The sequence below is a fragment of the Mycetomoellerius zeteki genome, unplaced genomic scaffold (genome assembly GCF_001594055.1).
Source record: "Mycetomoellerius zeteki isolate Tzet28-1 unplaced genomic scaffold, Tzet1.0 scaffold92, whole genome shotgun sequence".
Taxonomy (NCBI): domain Eukaryota; kingdom Metazoa; phylum Arthropoda; class Insecta; order Hymenoptera; family Formicidae; genus Mycetomoellerius; species Mycetomoellerius zeteki.
In genome coordinates, this window is record NW_017257958.1 from 154,644 (window position 1) to 167,017 (window position 12,374).

General features: G+C 32.5%; 1 protein-coding gene and 1 long non-coding RNA gene across 2 annotated transcripts; one reads left to right on the forward strand and one right to left on the reverse strand.

Annotated features, from left to right (window-relative positions):
* Nucleotides 1–2,078: 2,078 nt before the first annotated feature.
* Nucleotides 2,079–5,385, reverse strand: LOC108730455 (uncharacterized). The gene is made up of 3 exons (XR_001936979.1): nt 5,313–5,385; nt 2,494–2,691; nt 2,079–2,337 (listed from the first exon to the last, which is right to left on the reverse strand). It is a non-coding gene; the product is annotated as an uncharacterized lncRNA (long non-coding RNA).
* Nucleotides 5,314–10,744, forward strand: LOC108730453 (tubulin alpha-1 chain). The gene is made up of 8 exons (XM_018460160.1): nt 5,314–5,549; nt 5,812–5,916; nt 6,138–6,334; nt 6,581–6,673; nt 6,987–7,172; nt 7,293–7,541; nt 9,341–9,504; nt 10,543–10,744. The coding sequence occupies exons 1-8, from the start codon at nt 5,369–5,371 to the stop codon at nt 10,667–10,669; spliced, it is 1,302 nt and encodes a 433-aa protein (XP_018315662.1). The 5' UTR covers nt 5,314–5,368; the 3' UTR covers nt 10,670–10,744.
* The last annotated feature ends 1,630 nt before the right edge of the window (nt 10,745–12,374 follow it).

Consider the following 12,374-nt stretch of genomic DNA (forward strand, 5'->3'; position numbering starts at 1 on the left):
GGGGGGGGGGAGAGAGAGCAGAAATAAGACGTTATTTTTTCAAACGTTTTTGTTAATAACTTTTTAACGAATAATGAGCGATTGCTGAAACTTGTTGGAGATTACTCAGGATCATGACTTTGACAACATACGTCAAGGTCATTGGAGGTGGCGTCCCTTTTCTATACATTTACCATGTATAATACTAATCAGAGTGTAAAAAGATTACTCGTGAATATTTTAAGAAATGTAGATTTTTAATTATAAATAATGATGAAGGTAATTATTCTTGTATGTGTAAGATATATATCTTTGACCTCTCTCTTTGGAGTTTGTTTGAGAAATATTCCTGTACCTTGAACCATTCCCGAGAAAACAATGACCGATAGTGTACCTTGTATGTAAATGTGCACCCGCATATGCAATTGTCGTGAATACTATAGCAGTCTAAGTTGATTCGCATCGCTTATGAACTCATGGTTCATAGACAGATACCGTATATAGCGCTGCTATTTAATGGCGAAGCGCAGTGATCGTACTATCCGCAAAGTCAGACAGTGAACGAGTCGTGGTCCGACACGCTGCTTGCTATCGAGTGCAAACGAATAATCAGATATCGATAAAATGGTGAGTACTTTGCTTCTCTATTACATCTTTTTCATTAATATCGAATATTTTTAACTATTATATTTCTCCTTGAAAAATGTATATATGTATGTATTTTGTATTTTAATAAAAACATATTCAATTTAATTTCATAATTGGAGCAGACTGATTTTATAAAGGAAATTACTTCCAAAATCATTTTTACTCTTCAAAAAATATATAAAGAAAATATTTGATAATATTAAGATAAACGATTATATAAAATATTACTCTATTACCTTATTATTCTATTTAGTTTCTACATTAATAATTAGAATAGAGCTTTTTACATGCAAGTACATTTACATAAAAATCACGTACAGGTAGCAAGCTGACATTATTTGTCGTTTTATCAAAAATGACAAATAATGTCTATTTGTTACATGAGACAAAAGCATATCTTCAACATTTTTCAAACGTATTCAATATTTAAAATCGTAATTTTTTTAAATTATCGTTATTTACACATTTACCCTGTTTCTTACTTATCGTCATTTATCTTCATACATATTATTAAAATGAATTCTAATAATATCAATGTAATTCTTCTACTTATTACACAAGCGTATACATTTGTAAACATTCTAATAACGGGAATTGTAGGCTTTATACAACAACACTGTTCCTGGTAAGCGTGTAATATGCATGCTGTACACGTCATAAGGTGCACCAAGTATACAGCTAGGGAAATATCACGTTATGCACTTTTAAATGTTCGCTTAGAGCTTATGAGGTCAATTAAAAATTTTTTCGAGTAGATTAAATGAGTGGGAAAAAAACTTAAGAAGGAATGATTAAAAGATCGATTGAAAAAGATCTCTGTCCGAAAATAATGTTTCGGAAAATATTAAAGAAATTTCTATATTGATGAATGTAACATCTTATCTTAATATTGAAAGCAATGCTTTTTTTTAACATAATCATTTAGTTTAACTTTGTTACAGTTTCTTATTGTTACGATTTCTTACCGTTAATTAAAGAAAGCTAAATGCTACTATGCATAAATTTTTCAAAAATGATTAATATATTTTTGAAATATCAAAAGAAATTTAGATATCAATCTTATTGATATTATGTAGTTTTTTTATTTTCCTATATATTTCAACTACATGAGACACTTGAATTATGAAGTATCGATCCACGCCTTGAATACACGTCAATCGACAGCATAGTAAATATACATTAGTAAAATTGAGAGTACGAATGCGTCGTTCGCTTTACTCATTCATAGTTTTTCTAAAATATTATTGTTATAATCACATTATTTAGGATGTCCAAATATTTATGCGTTAACATACGCTTGTATCGAAATTTTTCTCTCAAGCGAAAATAATATTTTTAAGATTTAGGGATGAATTCCATTCGGCTCAAATGTTTTATGAAAGTTGAACGACAAATAAACAAAGTGTTTTAAGATCGCAATTATGAATATACAATTGAATAACGAAGGCCTTACTGATCTGAGCTTACGGATCTTAGTGTTTAAATAATATTTTCGATATGAATTTATATATACATATCCAGTTTTACAAGATTCAGCTGAGACCGATAAAGCCTTCGTTATTCAGCTGTATATTGAATGACAAATTTGTGATCTCTTACATTAATTGTAAGATCATAGTAAAATCTTTTTGGTTGAATCGGTGCAATCGCGTTATATGCAAGTATGCAGTTTGATATTCGATTAAGCTGCTATGGTTACAGTGTGTCAACCTGTAAAAAATCGATTTTTACCGTATCATGCAGATATAGTGTATAATATCGTATTGCAAGAGAGGCGACACATCGCCCATGTGCGTCCGTAAGTCAGGAAGTAGGCCGGCTATAGGCACACCAATATATATATATATATATATAAAAGATGCTCACTTTTAGGATACAGCTGAATTATCCATGGGGGACACATTGGATCAAGGTGGCATTTTTATATCAGACCTTGTTGACAGATAAAGACACTGCTTTAGTCGGCGATGTCTGGGCCACCGGTAATCATCCCTTGTTAAGCATAGCTCGTATTTCTTTGCTCAGTTTTGTTAAGGCTTGTCAAGTTCGCTCGGCAGACTTTACCTAATCGTATTTTTTTAATCAGAAACTGGGTATCGTTTGCGGTGGGATATCTTACTGTGGAACAGCATAAATATGTGAATAATTTTATCACGTGGTACAATTATTTTTATATTTATAGTCCCATAAAAAAAGAGTTCATTATTTAAATTTGTGATCAACGTAAGAATTAAAATGAATGGATAGAAATAAATAACAAATAGATACAAATACAACGGAATCGACCTTAATCAAAATTTCCTATAGACTCTTTTTGAATTGTCTATTTTCCTCAGAATAGCTAATATCTGTGCAATCTGTCGAAATTTTCTAAGTGAACTTAATATTATCAGTACAGTAAAAATTGTTGTAAAACTGATCATAAGAGATTCAGTTACGTTGAGTGAATATTTAATGCAAGAAAACAGGCGATTAATAAAATCAGTTAATGTGAATTAACTAAAACATCTTTGTGTCTTGATACTGTTATAAATATTTTTTTTTGTGAAAGTGCATTGTCAACTATCCTGTATTCACTTACAATAGTTAACGCATAAACGAAACCTTTTTAAGAATGGCAAAAAAGGTAATTAATATAACAAGCACTGATATTTAACAATATTTTACATTTAAGGATGTATTATACCCATTTTTTTTATAAATGTGTTTATATTTATACTTTTTTAAGCTACATATAAAAGGTATACTTGCAACATTCTATTTTTATTGAACAATACATTTTTATACTTTATTTACTTTATTTGTTATTATTGTTTACTGTTGTAATGCTAAAATTTTCGTATTTACTGTATTTACTGTAAGTAGATACACATATTCAAAATGGTTTATGCAAAATTTCATTATAATGGTTGCGTTTAGCAGAGAAAACTCATCAGTTAGCGCTTAGTGATTCTTTAATACAATTGGTTCCTACACTCAGATTTAGCGAAAAACTAAAGGCAAGAACTAATCATATTAAAGAATCACTAAGCGCTAACTGATTAATTTTCTCTGCTGAATGCAGCCAATGTATAGAGGGCTGAAATACACCCGAAAAGTGACTAAATGACCAAGTTTAAAATATTCTTACCAGATGCTTATTAGTAAAAAAATTTGGAGACGGTAGTGTCTCGGCGCTAAGCCAAGCGCAGCGATACTGTCTCCTTTACGCGAAACTGTTATTAAAAATTGTACAATTTAATATGTGATATTACTATTTTGATTCTGTGCATAAATGCGTTTCAAATCCGGAAAAACAATTCGGCGCGTCGTTTGTGGAATGTGGAATTAGAAATATGTATAAATCCACTAAATAATTAAAGCATTTAAGACCTACTTTGATCAAAAATAGGAATTCCTCATACTTAATTGGAGTTATTCTCTTTTCAATTCTATTTCAAATTATAATTGTTTAATTTATTTATAACAATTTGTTGCAAAATTGATTTTTTTGTAATGTGCTTTTTATGTCATATTTGAAATCAGCGACTTCAAACATCTTTTTATAAGCATTTTCATATTCCATACAAAAAATTAATCTTTAAAAATTTTATACATGATCGTTCTATAAATAAACAAATAAATAAATTTTATTTATTTACAAAATAATTAATTTCTCCATCACAATGAAATTTTACATTAACTTTATGTTAACTTTGTACTTACATTAAAAAATTGAGATTTTTGTTATTATTTTATAAGACATCTTCATACATTTCCATTAGAGTAGAACTAAAAAATTTTAATTTCTTATTGAAATAACTTTTGATGCAGGTTTACTGCTGCTAATTTTTTTTGTATTACTTTTAAATGCAATTTAGAATAATTTTCTTGTAATTTTCTCATTATCTTGAAAATATGTATAATACATCCTTAACGATCTACTCGCGTATTATGAAGTTACGAACGCAGTAAAGGCTGTCGTGAATTTTGTAACGATATCTAAGGTGGTAATAATACTTAAATGTAGTGTGGTGTAGCGAACATGATCATTTATACGACGTGTAGTGGGATGGTTTTGTCTTTAATATATATATATATATATGTATATACATATATATCTCCTCCTTCTCCCTATAGGGTAGGTAGGGTGGGGCTATTCCGTCAGTTTCAACTTTAAAGTAATACGAAAATTTACGATAACAAACAATATCTCTTTGCAGTGACGTGATTATAATTACATTATATAATTGTGATTGCTCCTTAAGGGCAGAAGCACAACCTTTAAATAATCTAATGTATCATTCAGAATTCTGAAACTATATCTTATCTTAGAACTATAATAATAGATTCAACCAGAAAATTCTGATTTATACATTTTCAACCAAAATTCCAATTAATGCAACCAAGCTCTTTCCAATGCGGCAAATAACGAAAAGCAAAATAAATAGTCTAGCTGAGTTAGACTCTCGAGTATCCATATAAGTTTTTTTACTATTTCTATTATTTATTTGTATATCATTATTTGAGAAAAGGCGAAAGAATTTATTTCAATCAAATAACAAAGAAAATATGAGTGAGTGAGAGAAAAAGAGACAGAGAATTATTTTTATAAGTAATTTCTTTTGGATTTTGATCGAATTATATTATTTTATTGCGTATGTAGATTTATGAAATATATGGGGATATATTGCACAAGTATTTACCCGATTATTCGCAGCGAGAATGCATATCCATTCATATAGGACAAGCGGGCGTGCAAATGGGAAACGCCTGTTGGGAGCTTTATTGTCTGGAGCATGGTATCCATCCAGACGGACAAATGCCCAGCGATGTTAGTGTGGGCTCCGGAGATGATTCCTTTAACGCGTTCTTTTCCGAGACTGGTTCGGGGAAGCATGTCCCACGAGCGGTCTTGGTCGATCTCGAGCCAACGGTGGTAGGCAAGTATCCTAGAGAAAATAATTGATTTCCGAGCATTATAATTGAAAAATTCATTCTTATTAAAGAAATTATTGATTGTTAAGTTGTAAGATACAAATTTTTATAACTTTACGTTGCTGAAAGTTACGTTTTGATCCTGGTCTCGATCATTAATACTATAAATTTAATACTATAAATTTTTCTTGAATATGTGTACTGCACATTAATGACTAATAGAGTTAAGAAGATATAATAATACGAATTATATTTTTAATACTTTAGACGAAGTACGCACGGGTACTTACAGACAATTATTTCATCCGGAACAAATGATTACCGGGAAGGAAGATGCGGCTAATAATTATGCTAGGGGCCATTATACAATAGGTACTTCAATTTACCGTCACAATTGTAAATCTGTAAAAAGGTTGAAGCTTAATTATAACGTACATATAAGCGATTGGCCAAATATATATATATATATATATATATATAAATTCATTCTGTAAGCTTTATTTTGTAAGAGAAGATCATTAAATGTGTTTTTTAATAGAGCGATAGTCATGTATTATTAACTAAAGTTATTAACCGATCTTGCGATTTTTCAGGAAAAGAGATCATAGATCTCACTTTGGACAGAATACGCAGACTAACAGAGCAGTGCAAAGGCTTGCAAGGCTTCTTAATCTTCCATTCTTTCGGCGGTGGCACAGGCTCTGGATTCTCGAGTCTGCTTATGGAACAATTGTCCGCCGATTATCCGAAGAAAAGTAAACTGACCTTTAGTATCTATCCAGCCCCACAGGTAATATTATTCTCCCTACTCGGAATATTTCGATTTTTGCTTAAGAACTCTGATTTCTTTGAAAAAAGTTCAAGTGATATAATTTAATTTAATGATATTAATATAATCTGTATACATATATACATTTCCCCTTTGCTTATTATTTAGTGAATAATCTACTTTCCCAACAAACTACGAAACTATTGATTTGTTTGACTATCTAATTGTTTTCTTTTCTCATTACGAAAGCATTTGCATTTTTTATAGGTATCGACTGCAGTAGTGGAACCTTACAACGCAATTCTGTACACTCATCCGACGTTAGAGCATAGCGAAGTGGCTTTCATTGTAGATAATCAGGTGTGTACTTTTACATAAACGTCAAATGTAAAATCGACATAATAAATCTTATATCTGTATAACTTATTACATCGTCTGAATTTCGTAAACGCTTTTACAACTCAGTTATTGACAAATCGATCGCGAAACGGCAATTTCTCTTAGAAATGGATTCTGCTAGCAAAAAGCTTGCGTGCTTTCTACCCAACATTTCACATGTCTAAAATAAAATTTATTGGGACAATGTCGTAGCTATACGTGTATATATATATGCTGCTCTACACGGAGTGGTAATGGCGAAGTCTGCTACTACAATCGCGTGTGTTATCCGTAGGCCATTTATGAGCTATGCAGGAGGAACTTAAATATCGATCGACCGACTTATACGAATCTGAATCGGCTGATTGGACAAATAGTCTCATCCATCACCGCCAGTTTACGATTCGATGGAGCCCTGAATGTCGATCTCACTGAATTTCAGACGAATTTAGTGCCTTATCCACGTATTCACTTTCCGCTCGTAAGCACCGTTTGTTAAAGTTTACGAATTTAATGTTTATAACGTAAAAATTGAAAAGACGATTATTTAATCGATAATTGTATCTTAATTATGTGCTAATTACGTTTTATCATCATGCAGGCTACGTATGCTCCGGTTCTGTCAGCAGAGAAGGCTGGGCATGAGAGAGTGACCGTCTCGGAAATAACAAGCTCCTGCTTTGAACCGAATCATCAAATGGTGAATTGCGACCCGCGCATGGGAAAATACATGGCAGTATGTTTGCTCTACAGAGGCGACGTGGTACCCAAAGATGTGAACGCGGCGATCGCGATGATAAAGCGCCAGAAGCACGTGCAATTCGTCGAATGGTGCCCGACAGGATTCAAGGTAATAAACTTACTAAGATGATCAAAGAAGGCTTTTTTTAGAGTGGAGAAGAATTCAAGAAATGAGAAGAATCCAAAAGAATCTTGTTGGATCGTACATGTGAAAGCACAACCAATAAGAAATAGGAAATAACGGCCTATATAATGCGCGGTCGAAGCTGGATTTTTAATACTTAATAATTTCATGTGAATTTGCATGACTGTACTACGTATGTACGTACATATATACTATATTTATAGTCATTTGTAAGGATGCACCAGATATCCGAAAAGTATCCAGTATCCGGTATTATCCGGCACTTTTTTTACTGTCTGACCGGATAGTCGGATATTATTAGTATCCAGGAGCATATCCGGTTGAAATTTTATATCATTAAACTGTTGATTTTTTTATTATAAATAAATGTTCTATAAATAAGAGTGTGCATACTCATAATGCTATATTTTATATATTGCTGCAAAATTACAATTTTTTTCTCTACAGTTATCATCTCTATTGATATTCAAATTCGGACGCTAACATTAAAATCATAATTATTATCACTATTTTTCCCTTACAGTCTCTTTTCCTTTTTGCTCCTTTTTTCTTTTTTTATTTAGCTTTTTTTGTCATGAATCATGAATTGACATTGTCCCGGGATCCAGTCGGATATCCGGAAAATATTGGATATATATCTAACTCGAAAAATTGCCTTCCTGGATATCCGATGTTACACTTTTTTCGGATATCCGATATCCGATAATTTTACGATCCGGTGCATCCCTAGTCATTTGAACTGCGCGCCGAATTAATTTTTTTTTGTGAGATTCACTCCAAAAAAAAAAACAAGAAATCTCACTTCAAAAAAGAGTGAAAATCTGCCTAAGAGTGAGAATCTTATTCAAGAGTGCAAATATTTTCACTCTTTTTCAATAATGGCAATATTTTTATTCTTTTGGACTAAGATTTCACTCCAAGAAATTTTGAGAGTAAAGTATCCCTATAAGCGCAAAATGTTTCTAGAATGTTATATGGATATTATTAAAAAAATTAAAATAATATTATTATAATATTTCGAGAATACCATAAATATTTTTTTAATATTACGGGAGTATAATTCTATAGAAGTTATATGTCCACTTATACAATACCCTAGTAGGTATTATATAAGTGGACATATAACTTCTATAGAATTATACTCCCGTAATATTAAACCGTATTATAACTTAATATTTCTGAAATATTATTAAAATGCTTATAAATGTTAATTATTTTTAATTTTGTGCAATTTGAATTCACAATCCAGTAACGAAAAGTTCTTATCAATCTATGCTACATCCTGTGCTAAAAAAAACGTTTCGACGTGATTTTAAGGACATATCCAGTTCTACAACTGCGCGCCAAAATTATTTTTAGTTTTTAAACGTATATTTATACTGAACAGATGTAACAGTTTTACAAATTAAAGTAAATGCTGTTATAATACTTTGTAATGTTCATACGATATTACAGTAACATTAAATAAATGTTACTTTTAATAATCGTATAATATTATCAGGAGTGGACATATAACCTTTCGTTAATATTTCGAGAATATCATGTAATATTATATAATTTTAGTAAAATATTCTTAAAATGTTAATATTCTAAGAATATGCCTAAAATATTACTTCATATTAAATAATATTATGCACTTATAGGGATTTTAAGGATTTGCAATTTGTTATATAAAATGAATGTTTATAAATTTCTCTTAATTGATCTTTTCATATTTTTTAAGTCGATCACAGTAAAATATCACTGTATTCCCACGTTAACAGGTGGGAATAAATTATCAACCACCTACCGTTGTACCAGGTGGAGATCTCGCTCGTGTAGAAAGAGCTGTTTGCTGTCTCTGCAACACGACAGCGATTGTGGACGCATGGGCTCGACTTGATCACAAGTTCGATCTCATGTATGCCAAGCGAGCTTTCGTGCATTGGTAAGAAGCCCGAGTTGAACATAAATAGTATCGCTTGCCGTCTAGCATTAATGTATCTAGACCAGCTAGAGCCAAAGATTTTCCAGTCTAACAAGACGAATTAGGATAACTTTTACCAAACTGCGACGAACTTGAACGATAATCAATTCATCAAGTAACATGTGTATTATTCTTTAATATGGATAGCATCATTTGTTGCCTAACACACAGAAAAAAAGATTAGATTAGGGACAAGATGTTAAAAATTTGCTGAAAATGAAACAATAAATTAAGGCTCATATATACTTTAGCAAATTAAATAACATTGAACTTAATAACACGTGCATAAGGTATAAAGAAACGAAATACTCTTCATTTTTTCTAATCTAAAACTAGAATTAAAATTGTAAAAAGATAAAAACTACGTTGAACCAAGATTAAAGTAATAGGTATTACTAATAGCGTTTTTCACTGGCAGAGCCGGTGCGCATTTAGTGCACTTTAAAGCCGTTGTACACAAATCGACATAAAGATGTACGTTTAATAAAAATATAGAAATAAATTAAACTGTAAAATCCTCAATACATTTTATTGTGGTATTTGATAAAATATACATTAGGTATTTTATTAATTAAGATATCTCACTTTTACATTCAGTTTAGATTATTGTACAACAGCTTTAATGTGCACCGAGTGCGCACCAATTCTGCCAGTGAAAAACGCTATAAGGGTGCGGTCCACTTGGCGCTACAAATGCTTTGAAGCGTTTGATTGACCAATCGGAAGAAAGAATCTTACTAATTGATCAATCAAAAAATGCTTTGAAGCATTTGTAGCATCAAATAAACCATAGCCTAAGGGTAGGATTTGTGCGTTTTGTCGTACGACAAATTTTTCAAGCCTGTTGATTGGTTATGGGATAGAGAAAACAGGATTCCGATAATATGAAGCAAAATTCATCGGAATCCTATTTTCTGATTGGTTGCAGAACGTCGTACGACGAAAATCGGATGCAGGGTAAATCCAGCATAAGACACAACGATGTATTAAATTTTGCAGGTTCGTTGGGGAAGGCATGGAGGAAGGTGAATTTTCGGAAGCCCGGGAAGATCTGGCCGCCTTGGAGCTCGATTATCGCGAGGTGCAAGAAGATGCTGTTAACACCGAAGAAGAAGAGGAATACTGAACTCACCATCATTATAATAATTTAATACTAATGTGAATACATGTTGTATAATTAACACGTTCTACCATTATATCATATTCAGAGTCTTTGATTTACGTTACCTATTGCCATTAACGATATCCTTACTGCAGATGAATTGTATCCGTATAAATAAATTATTTATACATTCTAGCCGACATGCATTCTTCTAAAGCGCGTCCATTTTTAAATTACATATCTCGCTCGCGTTGACTCGCTGAATTACAAGACTCCGTCGATAAGCCATTGGCTGCGTTCGACTTAACGCTCACAACGTTCGTGGAATCATTTCATCCTTGTCGTTTATCAAATGTTGAACAAGGACAAACGATGTTCGCGAGCGTTGCGAGCATTGAGTGGAACGCAGCCACAAATATCTATGACCCCTTCAATGCGTCGTCTACAATATGCGGAATAAGCTTAGTTTAAGAAGTAAGAATAAGAAATTGACCAATCACAGTCGAATGGAAGAAGAATAATCGATTGTGATTGGTCAATTTCTTATTCTTACTTCTTAAACCAAGCTTACTACGTGTATTGTAGACGGGCCATTATATCGCGTTAAATCGGTTAGTAGGCGTATCAAATTGATGCGAATTAAATATCTGATACGTCCTTATTTACACCGATCTGCCTCAGAACGGGTCAGATTAGGTGACACGATGCTCTTCACTGCTTTTCAAGAGTAATGGCCGCAGCACAGACTCTTGCATAACGCATAACGCATAGTGCATAAGCGAATCAACTAATCAGAATCTTTCCTTTCCTTCCATCCATGGAAAAGAAGAATTTCGATTGGTCCCTTATGCACTATGCATTATGCGTTATGCAAGAGTCTGTGCTGCGGCCATAAAGCCCATGGCACATACAAAAACGTAAGACCGTAAGACGTAAGCAGTAAGGAAATCGTAAACATTGGATTCGCTACTGGCCTCACGGTCTCTACCGTGATTGGCCAATTCGCTTACTGATTACGTCTTACGGCCTTACGTTTTTTATGTGCCATGGGCTTAATTCTAATTTTAACCTAAACTTAAAAGCAGTGGCGAATTTTAATATACGATCCAAAACGAACCAAGCGTTTACAGCACGCTGAGATTCTTCGATACCATTTGATACGCGTATCAACTTCGTCTGATACTCGTGATTCTGGAAGTCGATTCAATATCTTCAAACAAGGTGAAAATGACAAAAGTGAGAAAATTTACTAGATGTTGACCAATGAAATTATCAATATTCTAGTAAATTTGCTAACTTTTGTAATTTTCACCTCGTTTCAAGATACAGGCTGGAATCTATAGTCTGGGATTACGGTTTTTGTGACGAAATGAAAATTACAAAAATGATCAAATTCACTAGAAGTTAACCAATGAAGTTATAAATATACTAGTAAATTCAATCACTTTTGTAATTTTCACTTCGTCACAAGGAAACGTAAGCCCCCTGGTCTTAGACCGGTATTCATAGTCAGTTCTTATATTCAAGATCGTCTTAAGTTCAGCCTTGAGGTGTCATGAACCAATCAGAGAGCCGCGTTAGCCTATTAAGACATTACTTACGATGGTTTTGAAATAAGAACCGACTATGAATACCGGCCTTAATCTCAAGCAACTGAGCGCTCAGTGAGCGGTTGTAGTACTGAATGCACCCAATTGCTGGATTCACCCTGCATCCGATTTTTGTCGTA

What these genes read in the sequence shown, in the direction of transcription:
- LOC108730453 (XM_018460160.1), top strand. Translation starts at nt 5,369, where the DNA reads ATGGGAAACGCCTGTTGGGAGCTTTATTGTCTGGAGCATGGTATCCAT. An exon ending in GTATCTATCCAGCCCCACAG is followed by an intron (nt 6,335 to 6,580) that starts GTAATATTATTC and finishes CATTTTTTATAG; the next exon opens with GTATCGACTGCAGTAGTGGA. An exon ending in CTTTCATTGTAGATAATCAG is followed by an intron (nt 6,674 to 6,986) that starts GTGTGTACTTTT and finishes TGTTATCCGTAG; the next exon opens with GCCATTTATGAGCTATGCAG.